Raw genomic sequence first — 16,192 nt, 5'->3', positions numbered from 1 at the left:
GAATTTCCACTCAGCCAGCCTTCCTGTGGTTCTGGGTGATGTCCGTTCTGTCTTTTAGTTGTATTTTTGAAGTGGTTGTGCGAGGCAGCAATCTCCGGTGTTTACCTATGCCGCCATCTTGGTTTCTCTCTATCGTGATTCTTGTAAAGAAAAACTGATAACGTGCTGGTTCAATTAAATTTGATTTTTAAATATTTTATTGTTTCGTATCCTTCTAGGGCTACTGAAGTGGAGAGTGAGTAGGCATGTTAGTGCACCCTTGTTTAAATATGACAGGCTGCAAGGGGACAAGTGCACTTATATGGACATTTAATGGGAGTCCTGAGAAGAATATGTTCATTAAGAGTACATTGTACCACCTTGTCGGTGTTGCTTAGTGGTTGAGCCAGGAGGTCACGGTTTGATTCCTGGTCGGGGCATCATTGATGTTTCTACCTCTCTTTACCTCTCTTTTCCTCTCTGAAATCAATTAGAAAAAAATTTTAAAGGGTACATTGTACCTCTAAAGGCTGTTCTAGCTTGGCTGTGTAGAAGTAATATTTTCTTTAGAAAAAGTCACTTCCACCAGGCTGGTATGGCTCAGTGGTTGAGCATCCTCCTGTGAACCGGTAGGTCATGGTTCAATTTCTGGTTGGGGCACATGCCCGGGTTGCAGGCTCAATCCCCAGTGTGAGGCATGCAAAAGGCAGCCAATCAATGATTCTCTCACGTCATTGATGCTTCTATCCTTTTCTCCCTCTCCCTTTCTCTCTCTGAAGTCAATAAAAATATATTTTTAAAGAAAAAGAAAAATCACTTCCTTTTCCCTGAATGCCAATCAACAAAAATTTAGTTTATTAAATCTAATCAGACTAGCACTGATGAAAACTGCACACAATCAATGATTCTCAGGTTTGTGAATTTTTGTTTAAAGAGAACCCCTGCTAAACTCCGTCAATTTAGAACTGCATCCCATTTTGCAAAAGCACTAGTGAGTTGTCATGTACCTTTTTCTAAGGCTCCCTTCTCATACTATTGATTACCAAGTTGTTGGGGTTTTCTTTTTTATCTAAATGGGAGCTCTCTGCTCTTTATAATCAGCCTGCTCTTCCCTCATTTACCCAGCATTGCCACAATTTACTGCTAAGCACATTAGTATTTGATCATGACCATGATTTCTTAAAATGTTACTAAAATATGTAAGATCCTGTATGGGAAGAACATATTAGACATTACTTATTTTTTTCTTTGTCTCCCTTATGAAATGGAGGCTGAGGAACAACAACAACAAAAAAAGATATGGCCAGAAACCATGAGCATATCATTATAACAGATAAATGCATGCAGTGAATTTTTGCTTTCTTATCCTGTGATTGGGTTTGGCAGTTTAACATGTTTCTGCTATTACCTGGCAGTATTTGCATATGTCAGTAAAGACAGTTTTGACTTTTAGAGTGTCATTGCATTTAGGAATATTGGCCATGCCCTGGAATGGCGTTGTGGACAGATTTTACTATTCTTTCCAATGGGAGGATTGGTTGTATACAGATGCCAGCCTTTATAGATAAATTCCATTTGGGAACAATGTCCCCTGGATCTCATTGCTACAGGCAGTGCAAGATTTATCTCATTTACTTCAACCAAGATGTTTTAACCATCTGCTTTCATTAAAAAGAACAGAGTGACTGACTGTTTTGGTTCCTAAAGGTTTTGGTTTTTGAGGTGGCTGGGTGTGGTAAAGAGAGTCTTGGGTCTGAAATCTACATTTGTGATTTCTTGCTATAAGACCTTTTAGATTATTAAATTGCCCTCTACTTCTTGAGGTGGCCCTTAAATAGGAGGATGATAGTACCCACTTCACACAGTGTTTGTGGGAATCAGTGAGATGAAGTCTATAATAAGAATTCAATAAATTCTGGTTAAGTGTAATTAAATAATCAAAAGGGCATTCAATAAGTGCTCAATTATATGTCTCAGGATTTACAGAAAGTGAACTTCATAGGTCGGAGAATTTTATTTCCTCTAGGAGGATCCAAGTTCAGAGTCACTGAAATATCTAAACTAGCTGTGAGGTGACCCGAGTGCAATTTCTAGCTCACATTGTGACTTTGGGCACCTCTGCATACCTCCTGGGCCTCATTTCCTTGTTTGTCAAAGACATTGGACAAGGTGACTATTCTCTAGACTTTGATTTTCTGTAACATGTGTACTTATACCTTCAATGCACATGGACAAAAGTACAATAGAACAAGCTACAAAGATTTAAGGTTAGCTCTGTCCAGTTGCTCAGTGTTTAGAGCATCAGCCCCTGGACCAAAGGGTTTGATTCCCTGTTAAGGACACATGCCTCAGTTGTAGGTTTGATCCCAAGCCCCTGTCAGGGCTCATGCAGGAGGCAACCAATCAATGTATTTCACATTGATGTTTCTCTGTCTGTCTCTCTCTCTCTCCCTGTCTCCCTCCCTCCCTTCATCTTTCCCACTCTATGGAAATCAATGAAAAAAAAATCCTTGAGTGAGGATTAATTTTATTTATTTTTTAAAGGATTATGAATTTATTAGGTCATCTGGAAAACCAGATGGTCTGAGCCCCAGAATGGCACCAGCCTTGGGTAAAGATTAAAAAAAAAGATATATGGCTAGATTGCTTTAAATATATTTTTATTGATTTCAGAGAGGAAGGGAGAGGGAGAGAGAGAGAGAGAAACATCAATGATGAGAGAGAATCATTGATTGGCTGCCTCCTGCATGGCCCATACTGGCGATCAAGCCCACAACCCAGGCATGTGCCCTTGACCAGAATTGAACCCAGAACCCTTCAGTCCACAGGCTGACGCTCTATCCACTGAGCCAAACCAACTAGGGCAAATTTTTTTTTTATATATAAAATTTAGAGCAATTACCTTTTAGAGCTTTAAGACAAAGGTAAGTTCATAATTGCATTAGAAATCAGAGTGATGGGTTGAGGAGAGTGAAAGCTCACACCAAGAAGTGGAATTGAAAAAGATTTTCTAGAGAAAATTGGATCTAATTCCATTTAGAAAAAGTAGGACTCAAAGGACTAGAGAATAATGATGTTAAAAGCTCACGGTATTGCTTTAATTTGAGTGGATAGTGTGCTCCCAAGGCATGCAGAGGGGTTAGGACGCAGGACGGACACAATACAGAGTATGGGATTTTGCTGTACAAAGTCTTGAACTCAGCTCATTGGGCAGCTAGTATCTCTCAAGGATCCTTAGGGCAAATGATAGAATTACACCAGGCAGTAGTCAAAGACAGATTAGCACAGTGGCTTTTACACATATGTGTCCACCAAATGTAACAGAAAGAGATAAGAAAAATGGAGAATGGCAGCGATTGAATCGTGATGATCAAATATGCAGAAACAGGGGCAACATTCAGGGCAGGGCATTGAGTTAAATGACTATGTTGACTACTCCAAGGCTGGAGCTGGATTTGGGGGAAGATAGATGGCTTCTGGTAGATGACATGAATTTACATTTGACCCATATTCAGTCCCTTTCCTCAGCCAAGCAGTATCACTGAACCTACACATCTTAGAAGAATAAATAGTAAGACAAGTATTGTAGAAAAGCCTTTGTTGCACATGAAGACCTCGGTAATACAGATTTCTAGGTGACATTTTGTGTGTGTTTTTGGTTTGTTTTTTAAAGAAAATCTCAATTTTAAATATTATTACTCAAAACTTCTAAGATAATTGGTTCTGGATAGTCTCTTCATCTACTTTTAAATATGACCGCAGGTTTTTAAGACTTTCCTTTTGCTGCATTGTTTTTTGGGTTTTTTTTAAAATATATTTTATTGATTTTTTACAGAGAGGAAGGGAGAGAGATAGAGAGTTAGAAACATCGATGAGAGAGAAACATCGATCAGCTGCCTCCTGCACATCTCCTACTGGGGATGTGCCCCCAACCCAGGTACATGCCCTTGACCGGAATCGAACCCGGGACCTTTCAGTCCGCAGGCCGACGCTCTATCCACTGAGCCAAACCGGTTCCGGCTGCTGCATTGTTTTTAAATGTGATGTTAAGGAAAGTCCTTTCGCCGAAACCGGTTTGGCTCAGTGGATAGAGCGTCGGCCTGCGGACTGGAGGGTCCCAGGTTCGATTCCGGTCAAGGGCATGTACCTGGGTTGCAGGCACATCCCCAGTGGGAGATGTGCAGGAGGCAGCTGATCGATGTTTCTCTCTCATCGATGTTTCTGGCTCTCTATCTCTCTCCCTTCCTCTCTGTAAAAAATCAATAAAATATATTTAAAAAAAAAAAAAAGAAAAGTCCTTTCATTATAAAACCAATTACATTTTTATGTTATCATTAGCATATTTTTTCTAAAGATCTCTAATTTTATTAAATATGGTAAAACATTTTAATGTCATTTACACTGCAGAGAGAATTAGGCTTACTAAAAACCAAAATGATTGTTTAATAGCCTGAAACTCTTATCAATAGTTAATTTTTACTAAAAGTTCTCTCTATATAAAAGCAATAGGATTTCGTTCCAGTCCTTTGTTGCTGCTGTGTGTTTGCTTTTCCCATGCACCCGTGCACATTTACCCATCATCCTTTACTGTTCAGTCTGTGGCTGATCTGGGAGATGGCAGTGATCTCAGTTGTGAGGCATCACAATACAACCCCTTTAACAAATTACTTTGAGACACTTTGGCTGAATAAAACATTGCTGTATTCTCTATGAATAAAGCCATATAGTTATGAGATGTTGCAATCAGTTCTATTCTGATGATACATGGCTCATCTGTATCTTTCTGTTACTGTCTTTAGTGGTTTTTTGGCATTTTTTCAGTGAACCTTCTCTTTATGCAGCAGTACCTCTAAAGCAGTTTTTTTCTATCAACTTTTTTTACAAGCTGTTTTTCTTTATTTGAAAAAAAAAAAGTCATGGGGCATACATGACCACTTTCTATTTCAGCATCATACCTGCTAGATGGTGGTTTCCCATGTGAACATTTGTGTGGGTTAGTCAGAAGGCAGTTCATGAAACTGATTCTCTGCTGAGAATGGGTTTGCTTCCTGGACATACTATTAGTTCAGTATTTTTTCAGCTATTCTGTTCCTTGGGAAGTGACCCATTTGAAATTCACCAGTGGCTTTTACAAGATAAAATAAATATAAATGATATCTTCCAAGTATCCTTGGTATTAAATGATTGTCTTCATAGGTTGGTTACTGGTTTCAGCTGTGAAACTGACTTTTTGAGTATGTGCAGCTGAAAATTTTCAATGACCCCACCCCTTTTTTTCAGGAAGAGTTAAGCAACTATAAATTAAGAAGAGCACTAGAATATATTGGGAGATAGAGTGAATGAGGGTATAGCTATATAATTTCTCCTTTTCATATTCTAGAATGGTTGGTATATTTTTTAACTTAGTCTTTTTTCATTTTTTCAAAAAAATTATAGCTGAGGGATTCATTTTTATCACAATTTTAAAGTAATATGCTGTGATTTCATAGTATGCTTAAAGAAATTACATAATTTATTAAAGTGGTACTAAGGGAAATGTCCCAGTGCCAATGTATAAACATTTTATATGTAATAATTTCTTTACTTTTTCATACAATAATCTTGACTTTATAATTTGAAAAAGGAAAGTATATTGTAACAGTTTGATAACAAATTTACAAATAATAAAATAGATTATGGAACAGTCTAGGAAACTAATATTTTAATACAATACAATGAGAAAAATGTGATTGTTAAATGTGAGTCAGGATTCTATTTTTTTTTTCTTTTTAATCATGTGTCTCTAAGATAAAAGGCTGAAAGTTGGCAGACTTAGATATAAAACTAAAACTTTGTTTACAGTACAACCAAGACCACTATAAAAGAAATGTAATACAGCTAATTAAACTCACTGTTAGGTTTACAGCTGAAAATATATAAACTGTTTTGAAACGTGGAAAATTCACTCTCAGATTTTCATTTTATTATTAACTCATGATCTTCTTGTAAGATGAAATTATACCTTTGGTACGGATATATAATGTATTCTGTGTCACACCTGTCAGAATGACTACCATCAACAAATCAACAAACAAGTGCTGGTGAGGATGTGGAGAAAAGGGAATCCTAGTACACTGCTGGTGGGAATGCAGACTGGTTCAGCCACTATGGAAATCAGTGTGGAGTTTCCTCAAAAAAATTAAAAATGGAACTGCCATTTGACCCAGTGATCCCACTTCTAGGAATATATCCTAAGAAGCCAGAAACACCAATCAGAAAGAATATATGCACCCTTATGTTCATAGCAGAATTATTTATAATATCTAAGATCTAGAAACAGCCCAAGTGTTCATCAGTAGATGAATGGATTAAAAAAAGCGGTACATTTACTCAATGGAATACAATGCAGCTGTAAAAAAGAAGGATCTCTTACCCTATGAGACAGCATGGAGGACCTGGAGAGCATTATGTGGAGCGAAATAAGCCAGTCAGAGAAAGACAAGTATCACATGATCTTAACTATATGTAGAAGCTAATGAACAAAATAAACGGATGAACAAAAAAGATCCAGAGACATTGAAGCATGCAACAGACTGACATAGAGGGAAGGGAGGCGGTGGGTTGGGGGGGGGGTGGTAGATTAAACAAAAAACTTACATTAGTACAGGAAAGGTCTGCTGAGAGGACAGGAGTGGAATTGAGGGGGTCAGTGGGGGTGGAAAAGGGAACATCTGTAATACTTTCAACAATAAAGGTAAATTTTTAAAACATGTTCTCTGTATCTCTGAGTCTATTTCGGTTCTGCTTGCTCATTTATTTTGATTTTTTAAAATGTTTTTATTGATTTCAGAGAGAGGAATGGAAAGGGAGAGAGAGCTAGAAACATCAATGAAGAGAGAGAATAATTGATTGACTGCCTCCTGCACACCCCCTACTGGGGATGTGCCCTGACTGGAATCCAGTCGTGGCCTCCTGGTTCATGGGTGGAAACTCAACCACTGAGCACAGTGGCCAGGCTAGATTCAATTATTGATACATATGTATTTATTGCCATTTATTTTTCATATTTTTAAAATTTATATCTATTGCTGAAAGTATTACAGATGTTTCCTTTTTTACCCCCCATTAACTCTCTCCATCCCGCACCCAATGTTCCCCCCAAGCCTTCACCACACTATTACCTGTTTCCAAGGGGTATGCATATATGCATAGAAGTTCTTTTCTTATTTTTTATCTTATTTTTTCTTCTTCTTCTTAAAGAAGACACTTTAACCTTTTGTATAAAGATACAAGGACTTCCCTTCCTGGTACTGGAACCCTGGGCTGATGAAGGGGCTGATGAGGAGTTGGGACCCCTTCCTTTTCAGGGAACCTCCGCAGCCAAGATATCCCTCCTGATTAAAAACCTCCAAAAGTGGGTGTGGGGCCAGCCTGTTCTCCATCTCCACCCCCCCCCCCCCCCCCCCCCCACTCCCCACCAGTCTCCATGTGGCTCTTCTTTAATTCCCTAGTTGTAGGACTTCCATTCAGCCAGATTTTAGCCAGTTCTGAATGATGGTTGTTCTGTAGCTTAATTGTAATTTTGGTGTGATTATAGGAGTGGGAGGAGGTGAACACCTCCTTTACTTACTCCGCCATCTTGACAAAAAATCCAAGAAATTAATACATTATGTATTTCCGGATGCCTCATTGTTGCAGAATTTTTAGGATGGGAATTCACATGGGCTTTAAATACTGTCTACATGTTGATGACACTGAAGTTAATCTGTCTAGCCCTATCCTCTCCCATGAACTATTTTTTAAAAATAAAGTTTTTCTCTTTAATGCTCTGTGGATGTTCAATAAATTTTTGTCAAATGAATGTACATTGTGTTTTAGATATTGACTTGTACTAGATGTATACATTTTTAAATATTCATTAATTTATAAACTCAATCGTTATGCTTAACTTTTAAACATTATTAATAAAACAAAAATTAAAGAAAGAGAAAGTTTTTACTTAGGAATATATCCCAAGAAACTAGAAACACCAATCAGAAAGGATATATGCACCCCTATGTTCATAGCAGCACAATTTACAATAGCTAAGATTTGGAAATAGCCTAAGTGCCCATCAGCAGATGAGTGGATTACAAAACTGTGGTACATCTACACAATGGAATACTATGCCCCTATAAAAAAGAAGGAACTCTTACCATTTGCAACAGCATGGATGAAACTGGAGAGCATTATGCTAAGCGAAATAAGACAGAGAAAGATAAATATCACATGATCTCACTCATTTGTGGAATATAATGAACAACATAAAGTGATGAACAAAAACAGATCCAAAGACAGAGAAGCATCTATCAGACCGTCAAACCTCAGAGGGAAGGGTGGGGGTAAGGGGGAGAGATCAACCAAAGGACTTGTATGCATGCATATAAGCCTAACCAATGGACACAGTCACCAGGGGGGGTGAGGGCAATAGGGGAATAAGGACACATATGTAATACCGTAATTAATAAAGAAAAAAAAGTTAATAGAGAAACTAACCAGGAAATATAACTGGGAATAAGGAGTAAATGGGGCAAACTTGCTAGTCATCCTAAAAAACTATTATTTGCCATATTCCCATTTGGTTACATTACTTTAATAAAAATATATTTTAAAGGTAAAAAATGCTTTTAATTTAATACTTCCAAAAGTATATTTTATCCCTTGTTAGAATTGGTTAGATGCTGGACTTAAGTTATTGGGATTATTTTTTTTCTTTTCTTTTCAATTGAAATGATCTTCTAATTTCTAAATAACATTAAAATTTAAGTGTAGATATATTTTATAAAAGTTAATTTTACAGCCATTTTTGAGTGCTATCTAGTACTTTACATACTTTTTAAAGTAATGGTTGTGGCGTTGTTTTAACTTTTCTATTTTAACACTTTAAGGATGCTTTCTCTTCCTTACATACCTCTGCAGAATGTTACTTCAATTAACATATGAGATATTGTCATGCACACTTCACACATCAACCAATATTTGACATCAAATTTATATCTATAATAATAAAAGCATAATATGCTAATTAGACCGGACGTCCTTCCAGACGACTTTCCAGATGAAGCCATGGCTGCGAGGGAATCCCGGGTCCCAGGTGCCAGAGGGAAACAGGTGCCAGCAGCCAGGGGAAGGAAGGCCTACTCTTGCAGAAATTTCATGAATCGGGCCTCTAGTTAATAAAATAATGACCTATTCTACTAACCAATGCATTAATTGAAATATTTTTCTCTCTTTTATTTCAAATTTGAACCTACCCTTCACTCCTCTCTTTTTCATTTGATTGTCACCAAAACCAGTTTCTACATTGTCCTCAGATAGAAATATCAGTACACTTTACATATTTATGAATGCTTATGAGTAACTGTCTCTAAAATATTTCTTTTCTGAAACATCTGGAGAGCAAGTCACTATAGATGAAGATTATCTGAGGGTATGGAGCACATGTGTTTCAGACAACATGTCTTTTATTGGAGAAAATAACAGAGCAGGAAAAAGAACTGATTCCAAGTCTTATGTCTCTTAGTGTTTTCTTAGAGAGCCTCAAGCTCAATGTCTATCTGTGGAAGTTTGTTTGGACTGTTTTGAATCATGCATGTGTGTTGTTTTTTTATCAGATATAGATTTCCAAGTTAAAGAGTCCACCATCAGCAATTGCTTTCCATCAGATTTAGGAAAAGAATTTGAAGAGAATGCCTTAAAGCTTTCAGTTTTGTAAGCTAAAAGTATTATAGCACTGTAAATTATCCTTTGTACTTTAAACTTTGCAAACATGGTCTGGTTCGTCAGTTTTTAAACCATGATGAATGTTTCCAATAAACCTGATTATGAAAATAAAGAACTTTTGTTATGGAGAGGTTATTAAACAGATGATTGTGCATTATCATTCTCTTGTCCTAAGAGAAACCCACTCCAATGCAGACTTTTATCCTCCATTATCTGAAGTATTGGGCACTCAGTTCTACACATTTATTAATTATTTGTTTAATAAGGATGAACTTAAGGGTTCTGTTATTGTGTTGTTGTTTTTGTTTTGCAAAAGAAAAATGGGTATTGAGGCCATTTTCCAAAATGGTTTTCCCTGGGAAGTTTTAATGAAAAAGGAATAAAATAATCAAGTTAAATATGTTAATACTGGGCAAAACTAGCGAACCACAGGAGACAGTTTGGCCCTGATTTTTAGGGAGCTCACATTTATTGGGTACATATGTCTTTATCACAAAAGAAGAACTTGTTTTGGATATATTGACAAGTTAGAATTTTTTGTTGTCAACAGGTTTGGCAAACATCGAAAAGATGACAAGATTGAGAAAATGAGTAAAATAAAAATACAGGACTCCCTTACTTCAGAAGAGGAGAGAATACGAATGAAGCAGGAACAGGAGAGGTAGACATCAGTTATTTGATTAAACCTCATTAGATAGAGGTTCTTCTTTTCTTTCTACTCTTTCTTATTTTTTTTTAAGTATAAAGAATTTGGCCCTGGCTGGTGTGGCTTAGTTGGTTAGAGCGTTGTCCCGTATACCAAAAGGTGGCTGGTTTGATTCCCAGTCAGGGCACATACCCAGGTCTCTCTTTCTCTCCCTTCCTCTTTCTAAAATCTATAATTTTTTTAAAAAAAATAATAACAATTGTAAAGAATTTACATTCAATTGATTTTTATTTTTTCTGCATGAATCCAAATACTGATGGTTATGGGATGAATACAATGCAAAAAAAGGTTCAAATGAAAGAAAAACTTACACTTTTTTTAGGGCATTAAAATTGATTTTATTGGTTTTAGTTAAGCCATTTTGCACAGGAAGTAGTAAGGCATTACATGCTTGCATCTGGAAGAAATAAAGAGTGTTTACTCAGTTGGCTTCAAATTTAGTGTTCAAGTTCCCAGAATTCTGACATCAGAATCAGAATCCATGTAATTCAGGTAACCTTTGCATTTAGGTCACACATTGTCATTGAAACAGCTTGACTTTTAAAAATTAACCTTTTTATAGAAAAATATATTTTTCTATAGCAGAGTTTTTCATATTTCCTCTGACCTCTTGAATCAGAAGAAGCAAATCTAAATGGGATTAGTTTCATCAAGCATTTTATACACACACACACACACACACACACACACACACACACGAATGTATATGTTTATCATGAAGAGTAACAAAAATTTTTAAGAAGTTACTTATTTGCTTGAGCCAATTCAGCCTTATTTTTCATGAGAGCTGATTTAGGTGTATTTGGAATTGTACCATCTCTGAGTTGGAAAAAACTAGGTGCTTTGATGCTTGTGAAAGCCCAAACATAATGTGAGCAAATGAGTGTCCATGAGTGTGTGTGTGTGTGTGTGTGTGTGTGTGTGTGTGTGTGTGCACATGCCTGTATTTTGGTTAATTAAATATTATTCTAGTATTTTATTAGTAAGTGTAAAAGGGAAGTTTTTGTTGTTTCACCATATATTAAATACAGAATCCTATATAATAAAAGAGTAGCATGCAAATTGTCCCCTCGACCAGGAGTTCTTCCAGGAGTTCGACCAGGGGGCACGGCCGGCCAGGGGAAGGGAGCGAGGCCCTGGTGGCGGCAGGCAGCCAGGGGAAGGTAGGGAGGCCCCAGCCGGCTGCAGCCAGCTGCTAGGGACCCTGCCAGTGCACCAATTTTGTGCACTTGGCCTCTAGTATAATATAAAATGTTTATTTTTATAATGTTCCCTTTCTCAGGAATCTCTTACCTTTGTTAAGAAAAGGAAAAGATTTTAACATTAACAAATTGATATAAGACAATATAATCAATTGTGAAAATAGGTGACTGTAGAGTTTGGGGAAGGGAAGAGATTGGTGGGGCTAAAGTTAATAATAAGTGCTTTATAGAAATGGTTATTTGGATCTAGGTTTAGCTCCCAAGAACTTATGCATTTCGAAAAATGGAAAAATTCTGTACCCACAGCCAGTTCCTCCCTGTCCTTCACCCCACACAAGGGTCCTGGAGAGTGGGCAATCTTTTAAATGCTTATATTCTTTAAACATTTTGGTTGTATTAGTGGTTAGTAGTATCTCTATGAATGCTTTTCTTCTATTTCTTTAAAAATTTTAATTATTTTATCTGGTATCACCTCATTTTAGCATTAAGGGATGAAACAACTTTTCCTCATACCTATAAGATAGGTTAAAGAGCAAAACTTCAGTCATAGAAATTTGAAGATCTAATTAGCCCTATTGAACAATTCATGAATCAGACAGCATCTCGTCTAGCAAGTAAACAGGTACTCTGAGGAACCATGAAAAATAGAAGGTTTTTGTAGGAAACTAGGCTGGACAAGAAAGCCATTAGCGAAAGAAAAGAAAGGATTGTTTCAGGCAAGGTCACCTTCCCTAAAGAAGGTGGGGGTCTTCTCAGGCAGATGGTCTCAGCTTCCTTTGGGGGAGATGGAGAGGCCCACAGGACAGATTACCTCATTGGTGTTGACCAGAAAATTCAGACTCACTGATTGAGACTACATTTCCAGAGAAGGTTCGAAACCGCAGTTGGTATCAAGGTGAATCAAGTCTAGGTTCGGTGTTATAGGCTTTAGCATGATAGGGCCTCCATTTGGGGCCTGTGGTTTTCTCTTTAACAGGTACCACTATTGATTTCAATGTGTGTCATCCCTTGAATTGGAAATGTGTCTTTAAAACAGTTGTTCCTACTTGAGAAAAAAATTTTAGGACCCATTTTGAATACTATGTAAGTCTTTTCAATGAGCTTTTACTCCAATATTACAAAAATAATAAAAACCTCACTTAAAATTATGACTTTTTTTCTATTGATGGTTTTTACTGTTATTGCTACTGAAATTGCATATTGTACATATTTTTAAAGTAAGAAATTTAGTGAAATATTGTCCCTCATTTGGGAATTCAGCATAGACACCAAGTTGGCAGCTTACATATTGGTGGATGGCGTTGTTTAGATTTCCCTAACAGGGTAAGGTAAGCTTTGATGGGTTGAGCCACAGTATTTCTGTCATTTGCAGAAGTGTTTTGAGGAGCAAATAGAGTATTTAATTAGTTGACTAAAAACTACTTTATATTGAACTGTTTCTTCCAGTTGTCTTGTAGTATAAATTTCATTCTGCTGTGAATTTAGGTTTTATTTAATGAATTTTTGTAATACTGATTTTTACACACAGGAAATACTGTTGGAAAAAACAACAGGAACTTTCTGATTGTTTCTGGGTGGCAGTACAATAAGTTTGGGTAAAATGTTTTCCAAAAGAGTTGATTGTACGATCTTCAACATCGTTTTGAAGGTGATTGATTAACAAATATCTAATATGTAGCAATCTGAAATTTATCTTTAAAATTTTTAGTACACTAATATTAGTACATTTTATCTTCTGTAGACATTAACAGCATTTTTAAAAATTAAAATCATTTAAGGTCAATTTCTCTTTTTTTGAGTCTTTTGAAAAAATGTAACATTGATAGTTTTATGTATTGAAGCTTCTTAAGCTTTAGAGATTGAAGTATTTGGGGTATAATGGAGTAATTTAAGTATGCAATTGATTTTCCATCCTTAGGAGTTGATCATTCCTTTTTTGGACATAAAAAGATTTTACTTCATAGTCATAAAATAGTTATTCTCATCTTACTCCATTGCAATTAGTGATAAAACCATCTATAATAATAAAAGAGTAATATGCTAATTAGACTAGACGTCCTTCCAGACTAAGCCAGGGCTGTGAGGGAAACCCAGGTCCTGGGTGCCAGAGAGAAGCCAGTACCGGCAGCCAGGGTGAGGAAGGCCTACTCCTGCATGAATTTCATGCATCAGGCCTCCAGTTTATTATAAAAGCAAAAATCCTCATGAATAGAAATGTTACAGGAACAGAAGTCTTGTATGTTTTATCTTCATCATGCATCATCCATCTTAATTAGAGAAAAAGGGTGGTGATCACTGTGACAAGAGTCTGGAATGAAAATCATTAATTGATGTCAAGCTGGAAAGACTGTTAGTATGAATTTAGTGACAGCAGGACAGAAATTAACCTTATTACTTTATTTAGCATATTACATTATTTTGTGTATTATTTTCTATGCAGGTTCAAGGCCACTTCATTACCATCATGAAAAAGACTCTTTTTTTTCCAATTACAAATTGAAATGATAAATTCTTTTAAATTTTAGTAAAAACATTAAAGGTTTTAAGCTTTCTTCCTCCCTTCCTTCCTTCCTTCCTTCCTTCCTTCCTTCCTTCCTTCCTTCCTTCCTTCCTTCTTTTTCCTTCCTTCCTTCCTTCCTTTCTTCCTTCCTTCCTTCCTCCTTCCTTCTTTCTTTTTTCTCTTTCTCTCTTTACATTTCAGGGCTCGGGAAATAGTCCATGATGGTGCTGCCCAGCAACATTAGTCAGTACAGCTATCTGTGATCATTTAAATCTCAGAATAGCTCTGTTGTTTATAAGTAGGAAGGAGTTTCTGAAAGCAATATATATTTATTTCCTTTGCTAAGTTTTGGGCTAATCAGTTTCTTCTGTCATTGTTGAGGTTTGGCCTGAGATAAATAAGATGAATGCTAAACAGCAATCTGACTCTTCAGAAAAAGGAATGACTCTTATATCTTAGAGATAATTTGTGACTTCAGGGTCACAAAAAAAAAATAGAGGGGAGTGTTTGTTTATGGTATCGACCATCTGGAACCATTGTGGGCTCAACCATAAGACACTATCTTTTTTAAAAGTTTCCTTAAGGAACTATACTATTTTTATTAGGTCCCAAAAATATGTTCTCCCCTCAACCAATTATTCCTTTCCTGAAGTAAGTTTCTCCACAAAGAAGGGAAATATATAACATGTAAATAAAACTCTGGTTGTGTTACAAAGTTCATTTTCTCAAATCAAATCATAATAAGCAAGATATTCAAGTATAAAAGTATATAATAAAACCATTTGTGCATTTTGTTACTTTGACTTAATTGACACTAAAATTCCCCAATCTACAATACATTCCTAGTTTTTAAAATCTACTTTTGAGTGACATTTGCACAGCAAGCTTCCTTAGTGTTTCCTTCTACAGTGAACTTTAAAATGTAGAGTAATTCAGGCTAACCATCAGATTTGGTAGCCTTGTGCAACACTTCTCTCACCTTTGTGGGCTGCAGGCATGCTGTAGTTTTAGTTTAATGTTTTAATTACAAGTATGAGCCACCAGGGTAAAGGAGGGGTGCACACAACTTTTATAACTAAATTTATAACTAAATTCATTGGTGATGACAATGTTAACAATAAAAATATAATTTCTTTTGTTATTGGAGCTTAGAAAAAATCAGAGTTTATTGGAATCTACTATAGATGTGACTGTAATGTTTATTGGATTCAATGATTAGTAGCAATTGGTAATATTATGTCAATTTGAGTAAGAGAAAACAATTAAGAACAGAGCTTTATGAATAGTATTTCATGCTACTGAGCATTTCTTCTGAGCAATTGACTTGGTAGAAATTGACCCACCAATGAACATTTGTTTCTGAGTGATTTGGCACAAAAGAACATTCAAATCCAGAACTCGTCAATAATATAATGACACTAGAGGCCCGGTGCATGGGATTCATACACTGGTGGGGGGTGTGGCCTGTGGGGATTGGCCTGCTGTGGGAGCGCCATCCATCCTGGTTTGCCGAGCTGCTGTGGACCCACCCTCTGAGCAGCTGCTCCCTGGTCCAGCATCTTCCATGGAGCTGAAACACTCACCTCTCCAGAAGATCCAGTTGGGGCCAGGCCCAGGGACAATAGCACTGAGAGGCGGCGGAGTAGGCCTCAGTCCCATGGCAGCCACAAATCCACCTCCCAGCCTCCAGGGTCGCTCTGCAAGTAGCATACTGACTACCAGGGGGCAGCTCCTGTGTGGAGCATCTGCCCCTAGTGATCAGTGTGCGTCATAGCGACAGGTTGACTGGTCATTCTGGTCATTCAGCTGTTCGGTTGCTGGGCTTTTATTATATAGACTAGAGGCCCGGTGCACAAAAATTTGTGCACTCAAGGGGGGGGGGTGTTCCCCTCAGCCCGGCCTATGCCCTCTTGCAGTCTGGGACCCCTCGGGGGATGTCCATTTGCCAGCAGGGAGCAAACCTAAGCTGCAGTCAGACATCCTTAGTGCTGCTGAGGAGGCAGGAGAGGCTCCCACCACCACCGCTGTGCTGGCAGCCATCAGCCTGGCTTGTGGCTGAGCAGA

At 37.2% G+C, this 16,192-nt stretch overlaps 1 protein-coding gene across 5 annotated transcripts in view; it reads left to right on the top strand.

Annotated features, from left to right (window-relative positions):
* The window catches only part of PARD3 (par-3 family cell polarity regulator), a 744,562-nt gene that overhangs the window by 514,325 nt on the left and 214,045 nt on the right, over positions 1 to 16,192 (top strand). For all 5 annotated transcript variants that reach the window (XM_014545438.1, XM_014545437.1, XM_014545440.1 and 2 more), the window contains one exon: positions 10,271 to 10,381. In XM_014545438.1, the coding sequence (XP_014400924.1) occupies positions 10,271 to 10,381 (111 nt within the window). The remainder of the gene's footprint in view (positions 1 to 10,270; positions 10,382 to 16,192) is intronic.

The sequence above is a fragment of the Myotis brandtii genome, unplaced genomic scaffold (assembly GCF_000412655.1).
Source record: "Myotis brandtii unplaced genomic scaffold, ASM41265v1 scaffold41, whole genome shotgun sequence".
Lineage (NCBI taxonomy): Eukaryota > Metazoa > Chordata > Mammalia > Chiroptera > Vespertilionidae > Myotis > Myotis brandtii.
This window is presented reverse-complemented; position numbering and strand designations above follow the sequence as displayed.